Source organism: Pristiophorus japonicus, unplaced genomic scaffold (assembly GCF_044704955.1).
Source record: "Pristiophorus japonicus isolate sPriJap1 unplaced genomic scaffold, sPriJap1.hap1 HAP1_SCAFFOLD_315, whole genome shotgun sequence".
NCBI classification, from domain to species: Eukaryota; Metazoa; Chordata; class Chondrichthyes; family Pristiophoridae; genus Pristiophorus; species Pristiophorus japonicus.
Window position 1 is genome coordinate 772,501 of NW_027252944.1, and position 27,202 is coordinate 799,702.

General features: G+C 45.0%; 1 protein-coding gene across 1 annotated transcript in view; it reads right to left on the bottom strand.

Moving 5' to 3' along the window:
* LOC139249483 (probable G-protein coupled receptor 139) overlaps positions 1–26,913 on the bottom strand; it is a gene marked incomplete at its 5' end in the record, with an annotated part of 52,115 nt that extends 25,202 nt beyond the window's left edge. The window contains 2 exons of the mRNA XM_070872435.1: positions 24,647–24,767; positions 26,855–26,913. Coding sequence (XP_070728536.1) covers positions 24,647–24,767; positions 26,855–26,913 — 180 coding nt within the window. The remainder of the gene's footprint in view (positions 1–24,646; positions 24,768–26,854) is intronic.
* Positions 26,914–27,202: the final 289 nt, after the last annotated feature.

The window sequence follows — 27,202 nt, forward strand, 5'->3', positions numbered from 1 at the left end:
AGTCTCCCTGTCTCTCTCCCTCTCTGTATCTGTGTCCCTTTCTCTCTCTCGCTCTCTCTTTCAGTCTCCCTGTCTCTCTCCCCTCTCTGTATCTCTCTCTGTCCCTCTCTCTCTCTCTCTCTCTCGCTCTCTGTCAGTCTCTCTGTCTCCGTCTCTCCATCTTGCTTCCTCACTCTCTCCCTCGCTCACAATTTCTATCTGTCCATCTATCTCTCTTTCACTTTTTCCTCTGTCTTTGCTGCTGTCCATTTCCGATCTCCATCTTTCTCTTTTCTGCCAACACGCTCTCTCTATCCCTAATTCTCTCACTGCTTTTCCCTGTCCACCTCTCTTTTTCTCTCTCCCTGTCTCTCATTCCCATTCTGATGTTTCCTTGATTGAAACGTCCCCTGACATATTGCAGCCTGACTGTTTAAACCCACAGCAAGAAATCACATTTCTGGGACATTTTTGATTTGCTAACCATCCAATTGTGTGTTGGAATGTGTGGGGTAAATCTAGTTTCTCCATCTGAAAGCTTTGAGTGTTTCAGATTGAGCAGAAAATGGGATCAAAGGCTGATTCAGACAATGCTGCATTGTGGAACGGTGGGATATCTTCGTAGGGCAGGAAATGGAGAAGCAAGTTTTGTTGGTTTGAATAAGGTGTAAATACGATTGTGTCGCCCCCTCACAGATACACAGGATTGAAGCTGTTTACCATCAATGCCCTGAAAGAATGAAATGGTTAAACAAGGTGTGACTGACTTCAAACTCTTCAAACACATGAAGGACTCAGAGACTGGGAACAATACACAAAGCCCCGAGCCCAGGCAGGCAAACCAGGTTTGTTCACAGATCACCCGTTTTGGTTTAGATTTCAACTAATCCCACTTCCCCGCTCTCTCCCCATATTCCTGTATCAATCCCCAAACTAATCCCACTGGCCCGCTCTCTCCCCATAGCCCTGTATCAATCCTCAAACTAATCCCACTGACCCGCTCTCTCCCCATATTCCTGTATCAATACCCAAACTAATCCCACTCACCCGCTCTCTCCCCATAGCCCTTTATCAATCCTCAAACTAATCCCACTGACCCGCTCTCTCCCCATAGTCCTGTATCAATCCCCAAACTAATCCCACTTCCCCGGTCAATCCCCATAGTCTGAATCAATCCCCAAACTAATCCCACTGCCCCGTTCTCTCCCCATAGCCCTGTATCACTCCCCAAACTAATCCCACTGCCCCGCTCTCTCCCCTAGCCCTGTGACAATCCCCAAACTAATCCCACTGCCCCGCTCTCTCCCCATAGCCCTGTATCAATCTCCTAACTAATCCCACTGCCCTGCTCTCTCCCCATAGCCTTGTGACAATCCGCAAACTAAACCCACTGCCCCGCTCTCTCCCCATAATCCTGTATCAAACCCAGAATCGATACAGAAAGAGAGAGAGAGAGTAGGGACACACACATTCTCTCTCTCCCTCTATTTCTCTCTCTATGTCTCTCACTCTTTGTCTCGCTCTCTGTCTCTCTCTCTCTGTCTCTCTCCCTCTCTGTGTCTGTCTCTCTCTCTGTCTCTCTCTATTTGTCAATCTCTCTCTGTCTCTCTCCCAACCTTTCTGTCTCCCTCTCTGTATCTCTCTCGCTCTCTCTCTCTCTCTGTCTCTATCTGTCACTTTCTCTCTCATTCTCTGTCTCACTCTCGCTCGCTATCAGTGTCTTTCTCTGTCTCCCTCTCTCTGTCTCACTCTCTCTGCCTCTCACACTCTCTCTCTCTATGTCTCACGCTCTCTCTCTCTCCATCACTCTCTCTCTGTATTTCTCTGTAACTGTCTCTCTCTCTCTCACTCTGTCCCTCACTCTCATAGCCCTGTTTCAATCCGCAAACTAATCCCACTGCCCCGCTCTCTCCCCATAGCTCTGTATCAATCCCCAAATTAATCCCACTGCCCCGCTATCTCCCTTTAGCTCTGAATCAATCCAGAAATTAATCCAACTGCCCCGCTATCTCCCCAAGCCCTGTATCAATCCCAAACTAATCCCACTGCCCCACTCTCTCCCCATAGCCCTGTATCAACCCCACAAACTAATGCCACTGCCCCGCACTCTCCCCATAGTCCTGTTTCAGTCCCCAAACTAATCCCACTGCCCCGCACTCTCTCCATAGTCCTGTATCAATCCACAAACTAATCCCACTGCCGCGCTCTCTTCCCATAGCCCTGTATCAATCCCCAAACTAATCCCACTGCCCCGCTCTCTCCCCATATTCATGGATCAATCTCCTAACTAATCCCACTGCCCTGCTCTCTCCCCATAGCCTTGTGACAATCCGCAAACTAATCCCACTGCCCCGGGTAATCCCCATAGTCCTGAATCAATCCCCAAACTAATCCCACTGCCCGTTCTCTCCCCATAGCCCTGTATCACTCCCCAAACTAATCCCACTGCCCTGTTCTCTCCCCAGAGCCATGTAGCAATCCCCAAATTAATCCCACTGCCCCGCTCTCTCCCCATAGCCCTGTGACAATCCCCAAACTAATCCCACTGCCCCGCTCTCTCCCCATAGCCCTGTATCAATCTCCAAACTAATCCCACTGCCCTGCTCTCTCCCCATAGCCTTGTGACAATCCGCAAACTAAATCCACTGCCCCGCTCTCTCCCCATAATCCTGTATCAAACCCAGAATCGATTCAGAAAGAGAGAGAGAGTAGGGACACACACATTCTCTCTCTCTCTCTCTTTCTCTCTCTATGTCTCTCACTATTTGTCTCGCTCTCTGTCTCTCTTTCTCTGTCTCTCTCCCTCTCTTTGTCTGTCTCTCTGTCAGTCTCTCTCCCTGTCTCTCTCTATTTGTCACTCTCTCTCTGTCTCTCTCCCAACCTCTCTGTCTCCCTCTCTGTATCTCTCTCGCTCTCTCTCTCTCTCTCTCTGTCTCTATCTGTCACTTTCTCTCTCATTCTCTGTCTCACTCTCTCTCGCTATCAGTTTCTTTCTCTGTCTCTCTCTCTCTGTCTCACGCTCTCTCTCTCTCCATCACTCTCTCTCTGTATTTCTCTGTAACTGTCTCTTTCTCTCGCACTCTGTCCCTCACTCTCATAGCCCTGTTTCAATCCCCAAACTAATCCCACTGCCCCGCTCTCTCCCCATAGTCCTGTTTCAGTCCCCAAACTAATCCCACTGCCCCGCACTCTCTCCATAGTCCTGTATCAATCCCCAAACTAATCCCACTGCCGCGCTCTCTTCCCATAGCCCTGTATCAATCCCCAAACTAATCCCACTGCCCCGCTCTCTCCCCATAGTCCTGTATCAATCCCCAAACTAAGCTCACTGCCCCGCTCTCTCCCCATAGTCCTGTATCAATCCCCAAACTAATCCCACTGCCCCGCTCTCTCCCCATAGTCATGTATCAATCCCCAAACTAATCCCACTGTCCCGTTATCTCCCCATAGCCCTGTATCAATCTCCAAACTAATCCCACTGCCACGCTCTCTCCCAATAGCCCTGTATCAATCCCCAAACTAATCCCACTGCCCCGCTCTCTCTCCATAGCCCTGTATCAATCCCCAAACAAATCCCACTGCCCCACTCTCTCCCCATAGCCCTGTATCAAACCCAGAATCTTTACAGAAAGAGAGAGGGAGTTGAGAGAACACACTATCTCTCTATCTGTCTCTCTCTATGTCTCTCACTCTTTGTCTCGCTCTCTGTCTCTCTCTCTGTCTCTCTCCCTCTCTGTGTCTGTCTCTCTCTGTGTCTGTCTCTCTCCCTGTCTCTGTTTATCTGTTACTCTCTCTCTGTCTCCCTACCTTCCTCTATGTCTCCCTCTCTGTATCTCTCTTGCTCTCTCTCTCTCTCTCTCTCTCTCTCTCTCTCTCTCTCTCTCTCTCTCTCTCTCTCTCTCTCTCTCTCTGTCTCTATCTGTCACTCTCTCTGTCATTCTCTGTCTCTCTCTCTCTCTTGCTCACTCTCACTTTCTGTGTCTTTCTCTGTCTCTCTCTCTGTCTCACTCTCTCTGTCTCTCTTTATGTCTCTCACTCTTTCTCTCGCTCTCTGTCTCTCTCTCCGTGTCTGTCTCTCTCTGTGTCTGTCTCTCTCCCTGTCTCTCTTTATCTGTCACTCTCTCTCTGTCTGCCTCCCTCTCTCTCTGTCTCCCTCTCTGCATCTCTCTCGCTCTCTCTCTCTCTTTGTCTCTATCTGTCACTCTCTCTGTCATTCTCTGTCTCACTCTCTCTCTCGCTCTCTCTCGCTATCTGTGTATTTCTCTGTCTCTGTCTCTGTCTCACTCTCTCTGTCTCTCACACTCTCTGTCCATCTCTCTCTCTCTCCATCACTCTCTCTATGTATCTCTCTGTAAGTGTCTCTCTCTCTGTCACTCTGTCCCTCTCTCTTCATTGCCCTGTTTCAATCCCCAAACTAATCCCACTGCCCCGCTCTATCCCCATAGCTCTGGATCAATCCCCAAACTAATCCACTGTCCCGCTCTATCCCCATAGCTCTGTATCAATCGCGAAATTAATCCCACTGCCCTGCGCTCTCCCCATAGCCCTGTATCAATTCCAAACTAATGCCACTGCCCCGCTCTCCCTCACTCTATGTCTCTCACCCTCTCACTCTCCCTCTCTGTCTCTCTCTAACTCTCTGTCTCTTTCTGTCTCCCTCTCTCTCTGTCTCCCTCTCTCTATGTCTGTCTGTCTGTCTCTCTCTCTCTGTCTCCCTCTCTCTCTCTCTGTCTCTCTCTGTCTCTCTCTCTGCCTGTATCATCTGTGAACTCACAATAACTTGACCCCGAGCGGATAGGGTCAGGAGCAGAGGTCAGAGGTCGGGAGTTAGAAAATGTAATACCAAATGACACATTGTAAATCCCAGTGAGACTGTAAATAAACCGATACAAATATAAAATGTGAGAAGACTTTAATAAAAAGTAAACGCAGACAGCAGCTCCATCCCCGCCCTTTCTCATCACTGCCCCGCTCCTTTGTATTAAAAAGCAGCAATAAGTTGTGCTCTGAAAGTGAGCACATTGCTCAGGTATCAGCACCACGCACCATTGGTGATGAGAAATACACAAACTATCTCTCTTCACAGAGACCCGCAGTTTGTAAACCTTCGCTTTAAAGGGCTGAATGTTCACATTTCCTCCGTGCGGGCTGTAAAACTGGAGCCAATCCCCTAACACCCGAGTTGTGGGAGGTAAAAGTGAGAATTCACCCCAGAGTGTTTAACCTTCCCTTGTAGCCCATTGTAGGCCACTGACAGCCAGGAGATGGGGATGGTGAGCTGGGCAAAGGTCTGTAAAGTTTTACAGTACAATATCACCAGCTGCTGGTGTACATCAGTACTGCAGTAATACCAACATTGGAGAGACATTCACTTCATTTCACAATTCAGGCAAGGCCTTTCTTCAGAACTGAGAGATAATTGGATCAGAGAGAAGGCCGTAAAATAAACAGGGGCCTGGAAAGCTGCCATTACATCCCCTCACCTTTCTGAGTACATAACTCACTCAGAGAATTGTGAACCTGCGGAATTCTCTGCCTGAGTCCAATGACTGAGTGAATCCCTTCCCACACTCAGAGAGGTGAACGGCCTCTCCCCAGTGTGAACTCACTGGTGTATCAGTCGGTGGGATAACTGAGTGAATCCCTTCCCATAGTCAGAGAGGTGAACGGCCTCTCCCCAGTGTGAACTCACTGGTGTATCAGTAGGTGGGATAACTGAGTGTATCCCTTCCCATAGTCAGAGAGGTGAACGCCCTCTCCCCAGTGTGAACTCACTGGTGTATCAGTAGGTGGGATAACTGAGTGTGTCCCTTCCCACATTCAGAGAGGTGAACAGCCTCTCCCCAGTGTGAACTCGCTGGTGTATCAGTCGGTGGGATAACTGAGTGAATCCCTTCCCACACTCAGAGAGGTGAACAGCCTCTCCCCCGTGTGAACTCACTGGTGTATCAGTAGGTGGGATAACTGAGTGAATCCCTTCCCACACTCAGAGAGGTGAACAGTCTCTCCCCAGTGTGAACTCACTGGTGTATCAGCAGGTGGGATAACTGAGTGTATCCCTTCCCACACTCAGAGAGGTGAACAGCCTCTCCCCAGTGTGAACTCGCTGGTCTATCAGTCGGTGGGATAACTGAGTGAATCCCTTCCCACACTCAGAGAGGTGAACAGTCTCTCCGCTGTGTGAACTCGCCGATGTGTTTATAGCTGGGACGGATAGTTGAATCGTTTCCCAAAGTCCCCACATTTACACAGTTTTTCTCCAGTGTGACTGCACTTGTGTCTCTCCAGGTTGGATGATTGGCTGAATCCTTGCCCACACACACAGCACGTGTACAGTTTATCCCCGCTGTGAACAGTGTTTTTTGCTTCCATGGTCAAAGGCCGAAGATATTCAGGTCCCGATGAAACGAGTGACTCCATCAATCTGAATGTGATGTTTGGTTCGAGCCTCTGGTCGACAATTCCTCCCGTTTAATATCCTGTAAAGTGAACTTCTGTAAAGTAATGTGAAAGAATAACAATAGAACATAAGAAATAGGAGCAGGAGTAGGCCATACGGCCCCTAGAGCCTGCTCCACTATTCACTAAGATCATGGCTGATCTGATCATGGACTCAGCTCCACTTCGCTGCCCGCTCCCCATAAACCTTTACTCCCATAATCGCTCAAAAACCTGTCTATCTCCGCCTTAAATATATTCAATGTCTAATCTTCCACAGCTCTCTGGGGCAGAGAATTCCACAGATTTATAACCTTCTGAGAAGAAATTCCTCCTCATCTCAGTTTTAAATGGGCGACCCCTTACTCTGAAACTATGCCCCCTGGTTTTAGTTTCCCCTATGAGTGGGAACATCCTCTCTGCATCCACTATGTCACGCCCCCTCAGGATCTTTTATGTTTCAAAAAGATCACCTCATTCTTCTTAACTCGAATGTGTAAAGGCCCAAACTACTCAAACCTTACTTAATAAGTCAAACCCCTCAACAAAGGAATCAACCTCGTGAACCTTCTCTGAACTGTCTGCAATGCACGTATATCCTTCCTTAAAGACAGAGACCAAAACTGCACGCAGTACTCCAGGTGTGGCCTCATCAATACCCTGTACAGTTGTAGCAGGACTTCTCTGCTTTTATAGTCTATCCCCCTTGCAATCCCAACTTCTCCAGTCTATCCAGGTAACTGAAGTCCCTGATCCCTGGAATCATTCTCGTAACTCTTTCCTGCACCCTCTCTAAGGCTTTCATATTCTTCCTAAACTGCGTTGCCCAAAGCTGGGACTGGATCACTAGACCCTGAGACTGGTCCCTCACACACTGAGCCTCACATTCACAAACACTTCAGCTGGGTCTGGATCACTGGACCCTGAGACTGGTCCCTCACACACTGAGCCTCACATTCACACACACTTCAGCTGGGTCTGGATCACTGGACACTGAGACTGGTCCCTCACACACTGATCCTCACATTCACACACACTTCAGCTGGGTCTGGATCACTGGACCCTGAGGCTGGTCCCTCACACACTGAGCCTCACATTCACACACACTTCAGCTGGGTCTGGATCACTGGACCCTGAGGCTGGTCCCTCACACACTGATCCTCACATTCACACACACTTCAGCTGGGTCTGGATCACTGGACCCTGAGACTGGTCCCTCACACACTGAGCCTCACATTCACACATACTTCAGCTGGGTCTGGATCACTCGACCCTGAGACTGGTCCCTCGCACACTGATCCTCACATTCACACACACTTCAGCTGGATCTGGATCACAGGACCCTGAGACTGGTTCCTCACACACTGAGCCTCACATTCACACACACTTCAGCTGGGTCTGGATCACTGGACCCTGAGACTGGTCCCTCACACACTGACCCTCACATTCACACACACTTTAGCTGGGTCTGGATCACTGGACCCTGAGGCTGGTCCCTTACACACTGAGCCTCACATTGACACACACTTCAGCTGGGTCTGGATCACTAGATACTGAGACTGGTCCCTCACACACTAATCCTCACATTCACACACACTTCAGCTGGGTCTGTGTCGAAATCTCGACCTCCGAAAAGAATGACTACGACACTTACAGCTCCGGTAGAAGTTTCTTTAATTTACTTGCGAGCAAGGGGCAGATTAAACTCAGTCAAGGGCTAAGTGAACACCTCCGAAATGGTTCAGTTTAACAAGATATTTATACAGTAAAACCCAAGTTATGGCCTCTCCCTGTGTATTGCTCTGTCTCACAGTTAGTGAATACAGATAACGAGTTAATTACTATATCCTGGTCCTGACATGGTATCCAGATATTTCCTTTTGTCAGGGTTATCAGTTGGCTATCCGGCCATTACTCCATGAGTCATAGGTAATGGGCTATCACCTATCTTGTATTGTGTCGGGAAAGTCCAATTTCCTGGTCAGTTTATCTGTTTGCATCAAATGGATGAGGTCTCTGCAAGAGATAATGGCTAGAAGATAAGGGTGGGGTGACATGGAACTTCTGTAGTGTAGACAATAGGAGAGCACCATGGGGGGAGTACTTGTCTCAGCAGGACTTGTCTCCTAGCTGTCTGATGGCCATCAGCCATCTCAAACCAGGTTTAGCTATTTATGCAAGCTGACTGCTAAAATGCAGAAAGTTCTGGAAGGGCCAGGACTCCATTTTGATATATATATATATATTGCAAAGGGCACACAAATACCGTATGGTATCAGCTTAGATAAAAATACATTTCCACATTCCCCCATTTTGTCCTTCACAAGGACAACTCAATCCATTAAGATCTTGTACAATCTCTCCATTTCCATTTCCACACAAGAGCCTTCAGCAGTTGTTGCAACCATAACTCTAGCCGTGGTCTCGGTAGGTAACATAGTTTCTCCCACCCTGGCACAGCAACACTTAACGATGACAAATAATAGATACATGGCGAAGACTATCAGCAGGAATATGATCAAACCCTGTACCACAGATTTCCCCAGGGCTCCCAACCATCCTGATGCCCAACCCCACAAGGTCATGCCGTCCTGGCCAACTGTCTGTTTATACTCTATTACCTTTTTCCTGATGTTTTCAGCGAGACTGCCGATATCTTCTGATTTATCTGGGATATACATACAGCATTCTCCACGTATTAATGCGCATGTTCCTCCCTCCTTGGCTAGGAGATAATCTAAGGCCATACGATTTTGGAGAGCCACTGTTACCATAGCTACCATTTCGTCATTTATCCCTTCAAAGGCTTGGGAAGTTGCGTTGGCTACTGATTCGACTAAGTTTGCCAGTTCCCGTAACTGCCATTCGATCGATGCTATTCCATAGGGTGGCACCATTACCTTGAATATTCCGTTTAGCCACGTTAAATCCCGTTTAAATCTGTGGCTTCCATAGGCCTCCCTTAGAGTCCTTACTGATCTGATAAGGGGTACCACATATCCTAAGTAACAGGACCCTGTCCAGTCGGCTGGTAACCATGGGTAGGCTTTATGGCCACAAATAAAGTAGGTGCAATTATAGGGCGTCAGCTCCTGGTCCTTTTGCACTGTCCCTACTCGAGTGGTCTCACCTTCCCACCCTTCACCTGGGGCTTTGTTATGGACCTTTGTCCAGCCAACGGTTGCTATCTTTCTCTCAGTGGGATTAGTTGTGGCTTGCCATTTAATCATTTGGGAACACTTGCTGCGTCCCATTTCTGGTCCTGTAGTCTCATTACTCACTAGGCATATTATACCTTCGGGATTTTCTATTCTGGGAGTAATGCTTAGGAAGGGAGGCTGATGGTTATTATCATAATTGGGCTGGTACCATCCCTGGAAGGCTGTAGGTTTATACCCTGCCGACCTCCATTCTGTTTGCTCCTTCGTTTCTGGCCCCTTAGTTAGTTTTGTCCTATTTTGCACTGTCAACCATTCTACCATTTCTGATTCGTTAAAGGGGACAGATCTCAGGGGAATACCCCCCCTGGAGTGGACAGGTACATGGGAACATATCCAACAACTCGACAAGTTTCTTTCTTGAGCATACCTATGACTCAGTGCCATAAATACGTTTCCGTGCAATTCCCTTCGGTGGTGGGTCTGTACCCCTGGTGTAATCAATAATGTGAAGTAAAACCCTGTCAAGCCCAGCACCATCAGTCCCCATAGTCCATACAGTTCTTTATTCAGTCTTCCTTTTTCTGTTCCTCTGATTCCTTCGTCCCTTCCTCCTGGTCGGGTGCCCGTTTGCAATGGGATGCGTGGATCTATGTTGGTCTTTCCTTTACCTTGATTGCAGTATTGGTCGCCAGCAAGACCTGGTATGGTCCTTCGAATCTTGGCTGTAGACTGCTTTTCCTTTTAAAAATCTTGATGTAAACGAATTCCCCTGGCTCCAGGTTATGACACTTCCCTTCCGCTGGCTTGACTTGGGCTTCCTTTACCTGTGAATGAAAGCTGGAAATACATGTGGTTAGTGCAATACAATAATTCAACATATTTTCCTCCATTTTGTGGATGTCCATCTGTTTTGCAGTAAATGGTGCTGTAAAAGGTAGTCGTTGGGGATGTTCCATAACTATCTCATGCGGTGACAGGCCTGTTGTTCTGTTGGTTGCAGATCGCATTACCATCAAAGCTAAGGGCAGCAGTTCTGTCCATTTCAGTCCAGTGTCAATGCATAGTTTTGCCAGCTTATTTTTAAGCATTCCATTATATCTTTCAACAAGTCCAGCTGATTGTGGATGATAACTTCAATGAAAACGTTGATTAATCTGTAAAGCTTTTCACATTTCTCTTATGACAGTTCCCGTGAAATGTGACCCGTTATCACTCGAAAGCTTAGCAGGAATTCCGAAGCACGGTACGATTTATTTTAACAAACATTTAGCAACAGTAGTGGCATCGGCCTTTTTACATGGAAAGGCTTCAATCCATCTAGAGAACACATCTACAATAACTAATACATACTTGAATCCCATACACATAGGTAATTCAATAAAATCCATTTGTAAATGTACAAAAGGCCCGACTGGATTTGGGTGGGAGGCAGATTCTACTTTTTCCGTCTTACCCGGATTCATTGTCTGACAGGTAACACAATTTTCACAGATTTGTTTTGCAATTGCCGAAATACCTGGTGCATACCAAGTTTCCAAAATATAATCTGCCAATCCCCCTTTGCCCGCATGTGTGAATGTATGAACACATCGGGCTATCCATGGAAGTAAGGATCTAGGGGCCACCACGCGGCCGTCATGGTGAACCCATATTCCTTCTGGATTCTTATAACATTGATCCTTCATCCAGGTCACCACCTCCTCCGTACTGGCCTGTGTCTGAAAGGTCAGCACATCATTAATAGTGGGTGGCGGGTCTGAGCAATTATTTTTCCTTAGTGGGAACAATGACACCTGCATCCCCCCTTTCGACAGAGCTGCTAACTTAGCTGCATTATCAGCTCTGGCATTCCCAAGTGCCACCTCATTCGACTGGCCTGTATGTGCTTGGCATTTGATAATGGCGAGTTTTAAAGGGCATTGAATGGCTCGCAGGAGATTTTCCACTTGTTCTGCATTTTTGATAGGTGTTCCTGAAGAAGTCAGGTACCCGCGAATCTTCCAAATTTGTCCATAGTCATGTGATACCCCAAAAGCATACCTGGAGTCAGTGTAGATATTAACTGTGTGTCCTTCAGCCAGAATACAGGCTCGAGTTAACGCAAACAATTCGGCTTGTTGGGCTGAAAAGGAGTCTGGAAGAGAGGCTGTTTCGACAACATTAAACTGAGTTACAATTGCATAAGCCGCTCTAGGTTGGCCCCTATCATTTCGTAAGGCTGATCCGTCAACATAGTACACTAGATCAGGGTTACACATTGGTACATCTGTTAGATTGATACGTGGTTTAGTCACTAATTCGGTTACCATTTCACATGAATGGGGTTCACCGTCGTCTTCCGTGGTGGGTAGAGTGGCTGGATTTAAGGTAGTGCATCTTTTGATGATAAGGTTCGGATTTGATAACAGTTCGACCTCGTATTTAGTGGTTCTTGCAGAGGTTAGGTGTTAAGTGGCACACTTAGTAAGGAAAATCTCGACAGAGTGTGGGATAGACAAAATGGTCTGATGATTTAGAGTTATTGTCTGAGCCTGTTGCATAGCATAATAAGCTGCTGCCAATGAAGGAAGACATCCTGGTAGTCCGCGTGCCACTGGATCTAGTTGGGTACTGAAATATGCTACCGGTCGCTGCCTGTCCCCATGTAACTGAGTCAAAACAGATTGTGCAAAACTCGACTTGTGATGCACAAATAAGTTGAATAGCTTAGTGTAATCTGATAATCCCAAGGCTGGTGCTGAAGTGAGGGGCTGCTTAAGACTCTGGAAAGCATTCCGGGATAGTTCATTCCAAATCCTTCTTTAAGCATTGTGAGAATATAGTAGATTCATTCACAGCTCGTAGGTCATGGACAAACCTCCATTTGTCACTATTGGGCTTCTGAACTGGAAGAATCAGTGTGTTACACGGACTTATCATTTATGCCTATAGTGATTCCCAGATCACAGAATGTAAAGTACTTGTTTTCTAATCTTATTAAAAGGCGTCCAAACCCAAGATTTTTCCAATACACCCAAAATGTTGATCAAGGAGATCACCTGAAATATCTCAAAATCCCAATTCAACTATTGCACTGCCACTCTTTATCTAAAAAAACAAATCCTCTGACTGAGCTAGAAGCTTTTGTACCAAGATTTTACACCAAGGACAATGAGAGTGTACTCCCCCAGCCTGCACCTCGAGAGACCCACAAAGGCTTTTTAAAAAAAAAGTCATTACAACTTTTAACCACCGGGACCATGTCTCAACAAACCTATCCTTTGTGCATTTCCTAGCTCCGTAACTTCTCATCCGAATAAATCCACACCTGCGCTTCTAACTTAAAATGTCTTAAACTTCCCACATACAGGACAACACTATGAAGGGTTAAAAAACTTCACTTTGTTTGAAAAAGTGGGTGGAGCTAAAACAAACAGGCAGCTCCACAACCTTTCCAAACAGGCTTCCAGACACAAGGAAAAAAGACAGAAGCACTCTCATTCAAAGACAAGACATTCACAAAAGTCTCTCTCCATTCAATAAAGCTTTTTTTTTTGGCTAGCTTTATATTTTTTGAATCCATAAGTCACTATCATGTTCTCTTTTTTTTTTACATTTGTTTTACTTCCTCTGTTAATTTTACATGGGCTTGAAGAATCGGAACCCAGGCCTTTTCTATTACTTTCCTTTTTTTTTCTAACTGGATCTCTGTTTAAAAGACAATCCTGGAGACAAGTTGTTCTCTCTAAATTAAATGAACCATCGGGTGGAAATGGCCTGTTTTCACCCTTAGTCCACTTTACCGTTTTTGTTTCTTTGGTCAATTGAAGACTGACCACAATTCTGGAGCATGACATAGGCTGCTGTGCCTTTTGTGGTGTTTTAACTTGCTCCGGCACCCATTCTGGATGATTAAGATTTTCCACAGTTTCTGATCTCACAATCCTTTCGGCCAACCGAGTTCTCTACGCCCACTTCTCCTGGCCGTTACGTGGCCTGAAAAGGCTCTTAATTCGGGCTCAGTCTGGGTGTGTGAGATATATTGGCACGAACCAACTGTAGTTGATCAATCAGTTACTGTTTCTTTTCTTAATCAATCATTGTGTTTTTTTTTCCCGAGTCACAACTTTCCCTGGTGACTCTTCCCGTTTCTCTAATGGCAATCTCTCACAAAGGTATTGCACACAACAGTATAACAAGGACAACAAACAATATTCTCAGTCTGCGTTGTACGCCACTACAGACCGAGTCCTTAACTTATCCTAATAAAAAAACTGATAAAACTTATGGTTCCGTACCCAAACTCTTTGATCGATTGCGCTTTCTTTTTTTTTCCTACTCTTCCGAATTAAAAACAATAAAAATCTTATCACATAAGAACCTTCGATCGATTAGCGCTTTCCTTTTTTTTTCTGTACTCTTATCACATAAGAACCCCTTCCGAATTAAAAACAATAAAAATCTTATTACATAAGAACCTGGAACCCTTTTCGATCGACTAGCGCTCCCTTACCTACTGAAAGCTTCCCCGGGCTGTTTCAAGATTTTTCCAGAAACTGTTCTCTTCTGCTGGCGATCACTGGACCCTGAGGCTGGTCCCTCACACACTGAGCCTCACATTCACACAAACTTCAGCTGGGTCTGGATCACTAGACCCTGAGACTGGTCCCTCACACACTGACCCTCACATTCACACAACTTCAGATGGGTCTGGATCACTGGACCCTGAGACTGGTCCCTCACACACTGAGCCTCACATTCACACACACTTCAGCTGGATCTGGATCACTAGAACCTGAGACTGGTCCCAAACACACTGATCCTCACATTCACACACACTTCAGCTGGGTCTGGATCAATGGAACCTGAGACTGGTCCCTCACACACTGAGCCTCACATTCACACACACTTCAGCTGGGTCTGGATCACTGGATCCTGAGACTGGTCCCTCAAACACTGAGCCCCACATTCACTCACACTTCAGCTGGGTCTGGTTCACTGGACCCTGAGGCTGGTCCCTCACACACTGAGCCCCACATTCACACACACGTCAGCTGGGTCTGGATTACTGGACCCTGATACCGGATATGCAGCGAATGAGTGAGGACAATGGTGGGGATTTCCTGCAGAAAGTGAGCCTCAGTATGTTTTCGGTGAAGGAGAGCTCGATGAAAGCGACACTATTTTACTGTTCACAAGGTTAGAATCACATTGCTGTCACAGTACCCAATCTGACCTGTGGTCACAGATATCTGACAGCAGGCAATGGCCACCTGGGTCATTTCTTCCTGAGAAGAGTCTGCAGCTGTTCACACACCGTGCTACTGGTTCTCATTGCCAGTGGTGTTGTTACTCTGCAAACACCATTGTACAGAGACAGTGGGAAAGGGGACTCGCTGCTGGAAACACCACCGTTCACAGACACCAGGACAATGGACTCAGGTCCACAATCAACATCACTTCAGTTCCAATAAATTCCACAGAGCCGCAGGTGATGGAGAAGCTGTTCGTGAACTGGAGAATGTAAACTTTCAAAGACAATACATGCTGATTGATATAATGATCTGTTTATTATTCTCCAGGTATTTCCACACTCAAAAACCAACACAGTTATCCTTCACTTCCTGATATTCTTCAGCTATTAAATCGAAAGGTGTATTCTCCTTTTACACTCCCCTGGGATAACCCACGTGTTCTGATGTTCATCCGACAATAAACATTCCATGGTCACAACATCCTAAACCTCAATGCTGGGACTTGTATCTCTTTGTGTCCAGGAGCATGATTTCATCCAATTAAACTGCTACCGCTGTTATAACCCACTGTCTACATAATGGTCTTCTACCTTGTTCACAGATACTTGCATAGGAAATCGCAGGCCTTGTCAGATATTGCCCAGTGTTATGTCTGAAGAAGTCTGGGCCTGTGTTGTAGCCTGCTGAGGTTCAGGTAAAATATAACTCAGGATACGGTATGTGATGTAATGCAGATCTAATGTTGGGAATTGCTCTGAACTTTTCTTTCCTGAACTAAATTAAATAATATTCTCAGAGGATACTTCAACCCATTTTTCAACTCATCTCTGAATTTAGTCTGGGTTACAGCATAAATACACGTGTTTGTACAGCAGCTTAAAAGCAGCAGCATGTAGCTGGTACAGTCTGCAATAGTCATCGGGTCATTGAAACCTGTAGAATAATACTGGTTTGTAATTCGGTATAATAAGAAATATATCACATAGGTTGTCCAGAGCAGTATGAAGTTACCGGATATAGCGAAGAGTAAGATGATGGATTTCCTTCGGTTCTCCATCTCCGGATCATTGTGATTCACATCTTTCTTGCTGCCCCTCAGCCTCCTGCGGACTCTGCTGGCCGCCAAAATGTATCCTACAGTCAGAGCATTGAGCAGCAGTATGAGGAATATTGGGAGCAGTGGGGTAAAACAGCGGTTAATCCAGCCAAATGCTACCCAAGCAGTTACAGTGTAATACTCGGGTTTTACATTACAGCCCCAGGGTACATGGTCGATTGTATAGTAGGGTTCATATATAAAGAACCAGGGGATGTTTTTTATACAGAACAGCAGGCACATGGTTCCTATAACCAGGGATGCAGTTTTCTCAGTGCAATATTTAATCCTCAGCTTCTGCCAACAAATGGTAACAAAACGATCGAAAGTGAAAGCGATGGTTAACCAGACAGAAATATCGGTGACTGCACGATTCAGCGCTAGTTGGAAAGAACACACAGGTGTGATGAACAGGAAGGTAGTCGGGAAATGATAATCATTAATCCGATCCAGTATCACATCAGTGATAATGACCAGTAGATCCGCCGCTGCCATGGTCACCAGGTAGCGAGTGATACATCTGGAGAGACCGCACTTTCCCCGGGACAGGATCACAATCGTCACCACATTAGCTGTAAAAGGGAAACACACAGGAACAGGGAATCAGCCGTCAGGTTACAGCAAGGGAGCCAGTTACACAGGATTTGGTGTGAAATGTACTTTACTGCAGGATCTGGGGACATGAACTGAACTCTTTACCGCTGCTCGAATTGTCCAGCAGAACAGGATTTTAACATACAATTGCAATGTTAAATATCTGTGAGTGTGGGGTAACTACCCGAAAATAAACGATTCACAAAGTGTATAGAATATACAAATAGACTCTGGAAATTTCCTCGGAGCTGTTACCCTTCTGCCACTGCAACTTCGGAGAAAGTGGTGTAGAAATCCACCGGAGATCCGAGTAAACTACTGGCCATTTAAATGTAGGAATAAATGGACAGTGTGAGAAGGAGTTATGGATAATTGTGAAAAGTAGCAGTTCAGTGACAGAGGAAGAAATGAACAGAAAACTAGTTGAAAATTAGTCATGAATGGTCAATTCTAAATTGGGAGATGTTTGGGGAGCGGTGAGAATAACGCCTGACCGAAATGCAGTGAATACTAAAGGGGAACAACCGAGGGTGAGACAAAGTGCGGGATTTGGGTCCGTGGACAGGAAAGGGGAGCGGATACAAGGTGTGGGTACGAAATGGCTCAGAGTTCTCATGTTGTATTCGCAGACTGGAGGCTATGAGTAAAGATCTTTGGACAAACTACTGTCAAACACCACGATAATAGGGGAGTTGGTATGTTTCAACTCAACCAAGTGAACATTTAATCTGATCAACTGACTTCTTGGCTGGAAGTCGCAGGTCTTTACATTGGTGCCTTGTCCAGTGCAACCCCCCATCTGGACAAACTCTAACAATAACCACACGGGGCAGAAGTTCAGATGTGATCATGAACAAACAACCTTATCTTGCACCTTCTTCTGTAATCCTAGGAAAAATATACATCCCAAAGTACACAATGGCACAAGGGGCATAATCTTCTCCTCGCTTTTGACGCCTCTAATAATGCAGCAAACTTCAGAGGGAGCTGTCGGTGGCGATCTCTAGACCGAAGCAAAGATAGAGTACAAGTGACAATAGAGGCTGCAGTCCAGCCCAGGAGATACCTGCCGAGATTCAGCTTCAGGAAGGCTCCGTGGTAAGGTCTTAGCTCTGAATTGGCAGAATCCATCTTTAATATTAATACGGCACATAGCAATATGGAGAATCTGTCTCTGGTGAGAAAGACTGGTGGAAAGTACATCCCAGCGGATGTGGGACATTATATGTACCTGAGCTTCCAGCACAATCTATCAACAATGTAAGATATGCTCAGAAGTGTTTGTTTCGGATTCCTTGGTGTGCAGGATAGTGTGACATATAGCAGTTGTTCCAACTTGATATACGTAAAGAGCTCCATGTGTTCATTTGTAAAGAAATAGAGACAGGCAGAGAGCGAGATAGAGACTACATATACAAAAGAAACAAAAGATATCCTGAACAAGATAAGGCGGCTGGTGTAGAAATAATTAACTGCATTCCCGTTCAACTGTGTTTAGACAATACAGTCTTAGCTGGAAATTAATCACATGGGTATATAAGGTTAATACAGTTAAGTATGGGTGTGTGGTATGTGGGGTGGGGGCGGCGTGTGGTTACCATGGAGAGAAAAGTATAATAGAAATCTACAGAGAAAAATGGACACAGTAAGTCTGAATCAAACACAAGAGATGGGCCGTCCTGTGCTGTTTACAAGACGGAGGTGGGTCTCCTTCTTGAACGGCTGCAGTCCGTGTGGTGACGGTGCTCCACAGAGTTGTTAGCTGGTGAGCTGCATGAAATAATGGCGAAGATATCAGGAGAAAATATTTCCGCCTGTCTTAGCAAATGGCCAAATCTGTCAGTAATTTATGTATCTGAACTATACAACCTCATAAAAGTTGCTAAAATCATGTCCCCTGTTCAGTAATTTTCAAACCACTTAATTAATTCAACTATTGGAACATTATTTCAACAACAACAATAATTTCTACTTATATAGCGCCTTTATAAAACTTCCCGAGGTGTTTCACAGGAGTGTGACAAGACATAACAAATAAATTAGGCACCGAGCCACATAAGAATAAATTACGACCGATGACCAAAAGCTTGGTCAGAGGTAGGTTATAAGCACTGTCTTCAAGGAAGAAAGGGAGGTATAGAGGCGGTGAGGATTTCGGGAGGCTGTTCCAGAGCTCAGGGCTCGGAGAGCTGAAGGAACTGCCACCAATAGATGAGCAGTTATAATCAGGGATACACAAGAGGGTAGAATTTGAGGAGAGCAGACATATTGGGAGGTTGCGATTTTGAAGCAGATTACAGAGATAGTGAAGGACAAGGCCATGGAGGGATTTACACACAGAAGGAGAAATTTGAAGCCGAGGTATGGTTGAACCGGGATCAGTGTCGCTCCGCGAGCACAGGGGCGATGGGTGAGTGGGATTTCGTGTGAGATTGGAAATGCACTGGCGAGTTTTGAATGACTTCAAGTTTACATAGGGTAGAATGTAAGAGGTCAGCCAGGAGAGTATTGGAGCTGTAAAAACTAGAGGTAACAAAGGCATGGATGAGGATTTCAACAGCAGAGGAGCTGAGTCATGGGCGAAGACGGGCAATGTCATATCGCAGATATGTGGCCAGAAGATCATTTCACGTTCTAAAGGACACCTAGTTTGCGAACTGTCTGCTTCAGTCACAGGCAGAAGCACGGGAGAGGGATCGAGTCGATGGTTAGGGAACACAGTTTGTGGCAGGAACCAAAGAGAATGTTGTCAGTCTTCCCAATATTTAATTAGAGAAATGTTCTGCTCATCCAGTACTGGATGTCGGACAAGCAGTCTGCCAATTTAGAGACCTTGGAGGGGTCGATAGAAGTGGTGGTGTGATGTGGAGACTGACGCTGTGTTTTCGGATGATGTCAAGAGGCAGCATATAGTGGAGAAACGCGAGGGTGCCAAGGATAGATCCTTGGGGAACACGATATGCAACGATTTGATCGTGGGAATATAAGCGAATGCAAGTGATTTTCTGTCTACAATTAGGGAGATATGGATAGAACAAGGTGAGTGCAGTCCCACCCAGATGGAGGGTGGTGAAGAGACATTGGAGGATCATGGACTACTCAAACATATCAAAGGTTGCGGACATGTCGAGATTGTTGAGGGAAAGGTTACTGTTGTCAATGTCACAAAGGATGACTTTTGTGACTTTGATGAGAGCTGTTTCGGTAGCGTGGCTTCGCGGAACCAGACTAAAGGGATTAAAACATGGAGTTCCGGGAGGCGACAACATGTTCAAGGACTTGGCAGTGGACATTGAGGTTGGAGAGGGGGCGGTAGCTTGCAAGCTGAATAGTGTCAATGGTTTTTTGAGGAGAGGGGTGATGACGGTAGTTTTGAAGGAGACGAGAGGACATGAGCTGAGAGTACCGTTAACTATGTCAGCTAACACGGGAGCCAGAAAAGGAAGTTGGGTGGTCAGCAGCTTGGTGGGAATAGGGTCAAGTGAGCAGGAAGTGGGTCTCATGGATAAGATGAACATGGAGAGGTCAAGAGGGGCAGATCAGGGAGAGACTTGAGAGAGAGATGCGACTTCATGGCTAGGGCAGGGTGGAAACTTAGGGGACGTTTGACCCGTTGGGCTAGAGGATGGAAGAGAAGTGGCAGAGGCAGCTGATTGGATGGTCTCAATCTTTGAGACAAATAATTCCATGATCTACTCACACTTGTTGTTGGAGGTGAGTGTGGTGGAGACAGGGGAGAGGGGTTTCACAAGAAGGTTAACAGTCGAGAATACTAGCCGGGGGTTCTGTTTGCATTCTATAATGGTGCTAGAATAGTGAGCAGTTTTGGCAGACATGAGTAGGGCCCGATAATACTTTATGTGATCTAGCCAAATCTGGCGTTGATTGGTTAAACCAGTTGTACGCCACATCCGTAGAAGTCTGCGGCCCTTGTACTTGAGTGAGCGAGACTGAGGGCCGTACCAGGGGAAAGGCCAGGGTGAGAGAGATTAATTGTTTTAATAGGATCTAGGGCATCAAAGGTGATGGTGAGGGGATATTTGTGGAGATTAGTGGTTGCAGAAATGGCATTGCCAATTAATTCATTATCTCCTCGCTTTGAACAGAGTCATAGTTTAAATAGTGGTGATACCTGATTCACAAATATTCTCGTAACAAAACGATTTGAAAATTAATCTTGTTGCTATTGCAGCTGCTATATAATGACAGGACTAAAAGGAAACAATGTCCTTCTCTCACAGAATCCAAACACCACTGTTGCCAGTTACAAAACAAAATATCATTACTATTATATCTTACTGTTTCTATTTTCCAAGTTCTCCATCCCTTCAGTCTCCGGTTCCACTGCCAGTGCAATGTCCCAAATATAATCATTACATGTGTGTATAACTGATTGCAAATGTTTAAAAATGAAATTTGCGGCCATAGGGCATAACTGTGCTTGGTGCACGAATTCAGCTCTGAATAAATACATCACCACTGTGGTTTCAGGAAATGCTTGAAAACACAACCGTATTTGTCAGAAAAGGTGTGCAATAAAACACTTGTTTGTTACAGTCTAGCAAAGTTAATATAGACCTTCACTCTTTGTCAGAAGATGGTTTCTACAACTTCGTAACATACCTTGTCATGTAACTAAATGTCTATATATATGCACACAGCAAGATCCAGAAACACAACATCTAGTTGGTAAAGTTGGCTAAGGTTTGCTTGATTTGAAAACACTGCCATGGGAAAGTCAGTGCATACGAATGTGAGCCTAGATTTTCGACAGGGTGTCAAACCCATAAACTTCTGATTCAGATGGGAGCCCCGGCTGTTACATTTAAAGGCGAGGTAGATAATTTAACCAGAGCATGCAAAGAGGAGAACATTAGCGAAGGGATCCTGACGCTGCTAACGATTAACTGAAACAATTTCACAATCTAACGACATCCCTCTGTGATAATACTGCGCTCATTCTCACTTAGAACCACATTGCTCCGAGACATTCTATGTAAAACAATGTTAGATTTTGAGTTGGAGATTCAAAAACATTGTAATATCAACAAACATCTCGCAAAGTTTGGAGGGAATGGAGGACAGATATTCTCGGAACTTCCGATAGTGACCCTAATCTGACAAATAATCACCTCAGGACCGACAGAGCAATAACCAGGCCCTCCAGGTAATACAGCGAGACACGGATTTGTGCTATCGGTAACCAGTTAAAATGAGTGCTGGAAACTCTATGGGATGCAGGATATCATCGGACATTTTTTCCTGTAGAACATTCAGATACACTGAAATTGGACCTGCGATTACAGGAAAGCTCATTGCAGAAATGATGACTCTGGTGCTTGACGTATAGGATAGCAGGATTAGATCATTCTGCCCCACAAGCCTTTTCCACCATTCCAGTAGACCATGGGTGATCGGCACCCTCACTCCAATTACCGTCTTGGTTCAATACCCCTTGATACCCTGACCTTAACAAATCTATCCGTCAGAGTCTGTAAATTTACAACTGGCCATTAATTGACAGAATTTTGGGAGAACGAGTGTTAGATTTCTGCTCGACTTTGTGTGAGAAAGTGTTTCGTGATTTCACTCCTAAATGGCCGAGCTCCAATTTTAAGATAATGCCTTCTGGTTTAGATTACACCGCCATAGGAAACAATTTCTGTGCCTCCACTATCGAACACCTTTATCTATTTAAATAGCTCGGTTATATCACGCTTCACCCTTCTAAACACAATGGAATACAAGGCAAGGTTATGTAAACTTTCCTCATATTTGAATACTTTAAACCATGGTATCAGTCTGGTTAACTTGCGCTGAAACCCCTCGAAGGCCAATCCATCTATCCTGCGATATGTGCCCAAAACTAAACGTATGTATTCCAAATGGGATCTGACCAAATCTCTGTACAGCGAGAACAGCACTTCCTCAGTTGTAAATATCTTCCCCCTTGTGATAAAAGCCGAAATTCCTTTAACATTTATCCCTATTCTGTGGTTCCTTCCGTGCAAACAACTATCGAACCAAGTCGTAAGATTACCGCTAATTACGTGGGTTCCCATTTTTACGAATAATAACTGAAAAACATTATCAAAGCAGGGATTTAACTGACAATGTAATACAATTTGAGACGATGGGAACAGACATTCCAATGCACCGAGTACTGATCATATTTATTGTTAAAATTACCGCAGCTGACAAAATATTGAATGGAAATAACAATTTGGCGCTTTTGCTTCACAAACTAAGCACGTTACCGGGAACACCAATTACCACGCTGAGAACTGGAACACGGCAAATAGTAATACAATAAATCAAACTGTATTGATCTCTGAGAAATGATGGGGACTCTTGGTGCGGCACATGTTACAACGGACCATGTGAGCAGATATAGTCAGAGATACTTTTAGTAATACAGGGGCGAAACTTGCAGTAGGAGCATTAGGCTGCATTGATCCTGAGATTTGTGAGAGTCAGCGGGACAGTGAGACAACTCACTTCAATCTGTTCTCATTGAGTAACCTCTTCAAACATACTCTGCAGAGTGTTAAAAGCAGCCGTAATATTGGACTTTAATGCTGATCATATTTCTTCAAACACACACATGCAAGGCAATTTATTAGTGCAGCGTGGTGAGAACTCATGGGACAGAATGTGCGATTTCAGTTTCCCAACTGAAGTGGGAAAGTTAGTCAGTGGTACAATGGGTGATAAAACACACTGGTTCGATACCCTGGGCTCTGCCACATAAACTGTAAATGTGAGTTAGAGGAATGTAATACAGACACAGATAACAGGGCGATATGACAGATGTGTTTAACATTATTGACAGGATGGAAGAAGGTAGATAGAAGCAGACTGATTCCAGTAGATGTGTGTTTCAGAACAAGGCGCTGTAGAAAGTAGATGAAATAGAAGGCAATGGAACAGAGAGAAGAGAGAGCGGGAGAAGCTTTTTTATACAGGGATCCGGGAGGCGGTGGAGTTCAGTTACATGGATAGAGGTTGAGGCAGAAACTGTCAGAATTCAAAGTAGATTGGGTCCGTGGCTGGAGGAAGAGGCGATAAAGGGATATGGAGACCGGGTGGGTAAATGTGACTAGAAATTCCTCTATCTCTCAGTATCTGAAGTGAAATTAAAGTGAATGTGTGTGGATCACCGAGCGGACAGACTTACTGAGGGTACAGTCGATGTTCTATCACCCTGCAAGCATTTGGTCTGAACAATAAATTTGTGCGATTAGTATAAAGGCACCATGACCCGGCATGGAGACGGTGCTTTGGTTAAAATGCAGGTATTGAATCTAAAACGGGTTTTTAAATGTGGACAAACCCAGGACAGCTGCATAGAGCGACACTGCCTTGTTCCAATCGCTCTCTCATAGCACGGATTCCCGGTCTGACCTGTACCGCTGCAGGAATGGATGTGACAGAAACCAACTGCGTCCCACCGGCTGAAGGCAGAACAATCTCCGCCGGGAGGGTGAAAGCGAGTCTGAGAACAGGCTGGTCACCGGTCAGTGGAGAAGATGAGGGAGAGAGTCTGTGTTCCTGCATGGAGCACAATCCCAGTCTCGGCATGGATTGTGATCACCAGGAATAATATTTGGCACTTTGCTGGTACCAGACCGAGAACAGCGGGTAGATTCTGATTAACGGGACTGAACAAATCCCGGTCCTGACTGTCCGAATTCCCAGGTATATCTCCATGATCGGCTGTCAGTGTCTGTCTCCACAGCGGGAGTCAATGGGAGACAAACTGGAGCATTTTACAACACGCTGAATGTTCAGTAAAATATAATCTGTCAGATATTACCGAGTGTTCGGGGAGACAAGACGAGTCATGGAAAAATAGAATTAAAATAGTCCATTGAATAAAAATTGCCCGACGCTCAGTTAAAATGGAACAAGTTTGAAAGATATTACATGTGGAAATTAATCTGGAGGTATTATGCGGGGTTAAAGAAGATTAAAAGTCACCAAATGTTCAGTCAATGAACAAGGTTGAGTGAGAAATACGGTCACTGAATTTCTGCCTTTGGACTGAATTGTTAAGGATCGTTACAAAAAGACAGTTCCTGAGATAGGAATACATTAAATCCCAACTTTATTCACAAATTTTGTAACGGCATATAATCACTTACTGGGGATTCCAATGGCTGCTATAATCGGATAGTAAATCATTACTGCCTGTAGAATTGGTGGTAACCAGGAAAATGGATAGGCAGTTAACGGAACTCTCATGCTGTCTGGTGACTCTTGGCACTGGAAATAGAGATCCAAATAATTGTGAGATGAGAGCTGAAGAGAAAACATCATCTATAATTGCGGGACCCTTCCCGTGGGACCATGAATGATCAGGAGCATTGATATTACTTCCAGTCATTTGGCAGCACGTCACCTCCCTTCACTGTAATGTTTGTGCTGCACTGATTATATCCAAACTGATAATACAATGTTTGATGTGAAACCGCCCAAAAGCTTGGCCTAATATATTGCTCATATTTCTAACTAACAATGTACAGAAAGCCGAGCTCTGCCGGCATGACTTCCGCACCTTAAACAGAAACAGCTTCAGTTTTCCTCCTGTTAAATGTTGCGCTTCACTCCTGTCAATGCACAAAGCGAATTCCCCGAATTTCCAATCAAATTTCAAATTTTACACCACTCAATCATCCCTTTCAATCTCGGAGTTGAGGCTTGCAATTGAATGAGCAATGTATATCTTTAGAACGGCATGAAGTCGGGATTTGCACCAACACCTAGAATAAAATTAATCTAAAAACTAGGATAGAAAAATGTAACCATAGAAAAGGGCTCGAAATAAGCCTCGTTTCACTGCAATTAACATTTTTCAAACGTTACAGATGATGTTAGAACCGTTTCCGGAGGGCTAATTGTGACAAGGGACCGGTGCAGTATTAGAATAGCTTCTGACACGTGAGAAGCAGAATCTCTCTGGGTATCTACCTCCCCATGGATTTGGTGGGCTGCGGTGGGGATTCACGACACTGTCTTCTAGTATTATCCATTGCCGTTATTTCACGTTGATATGTTTTGTGATATTATAGAGGCTGAGGAATGCAGGGACAGGAGTAGGCCATTTAGTCGCTCGGACAAACTCCACCGTTCAATTGCTCCCCAACTCAATATTTCCCGCATTTATAGAAACACTTGAATTTACATAGCGCATTTCACAACCAACGGATGTCGCAAAAGGCTTTACAGCCAATTACATAATTTTTGACCTTTAGTCACTGTACTTTTGTAGCAAATGCTGCAGGTAATTTGTACACAGCAGGGTTCCAAAAACAGCAATGTTACAATAACAAGTTAATCTCCGTTAGTCATGAATTTGATTGCGGGATAAATATAGGTTTGTGCAACTGGATAACTCCCCTGCTCTTCTTAGAAATGGTTTCATAGGACCGTCTCCGCCCTCCTGGGAGACCATAACACTCACCTGAAAGATGGCACCGCCGACAGTGCAGCATTCTCTCTATATTTCACTTGAATTTCAGCCAGATATGTGTGATGAAGTCTCTGGAGTGGGAGTTTCTTGCTCCAGTCTGCACTATTTACTGCAGCACTACTTAACACAGGCTCATCTGTGAAATAACATTCCACTATATGTTAAATCTCGATTGGATATGTATTTTTTTAATCTCATTTGTATTAGCCAGAGATGTACTTAATGACTACGAACTGATTGTCGATCCTTCTTATAACTTTACACACGTGTTTAGATTCAATGTACAACATGCATTTTTGAAATATAACTTTTTATTTTTTTTATATGTTCATCTTTTTCATGTTAATCGAACAATTATGCAGTAGTCCTGAAGCCTAAAATGTGTCAAGCATTGCAAAACTGAGAACAAGAAGCATTTTAACTTCATGCAATTAATGCAATGTGAGAATCAACTAAATGGTCTTGAGATTACATAAGGCACTGTCTTTACAATTGGTTTTTGAAAGTACGAAGCCTGGGACAGGATAATATTTGTAGAATAGGAGATCACATGTTCTGAAGTTGCTGGCTAAGGCCTTGAGAAAAAGCAAGAGCCAGATAAAATGGAAGAAAAACCCTCTTCCCCTCTTGTAGGCCGGTAATTGGTCAGACATAAATATATGGCATCTTGAGGACAAGTCAATCAGCCCTTGTCCATCAAAGTTATGGATGGGGTGAGGGCCGACTCTTCTTTCCTTCATCTGAAAGAAACTCCACGCCCTATTGGCTAGCCCACCATTTGGAAAGACCCGTAAATGGTACCTGTGTCAATATCGACTCATGGTACCGCCTGGAAAAGTAGGATAAAAGGGCCACTTATGAGAGTTAGACTGTAAAGTACCAGGAGCAAGGGCTGAGCCTGGAGAGGGACCAGGTAGTAGTGGCCCACGGGAGGAGGATCTGGATCCAAACAGACAAGATAAGGGACAATGAACATAGAATAGCCCAAGCGGCTTGATTCCAAGGCAAAGGCCAACGAACAGAGAACACCTCGAGTGGGATGAGTCCAACCCAAGGGCCAATGAACAGAAGATACTCCAGACTGGGTGAGGTGGAAGAGAGCCTTGGTGCGTTGGACTGTTTCTTTCAGACTCGAACAAAAGGTAACTAAAACTACCTGAGGCAGCACGGGTGATATCATTTTCGTTCTATAGTGTCAACGACTGATAAATGCTCACCTTTGTGTAAT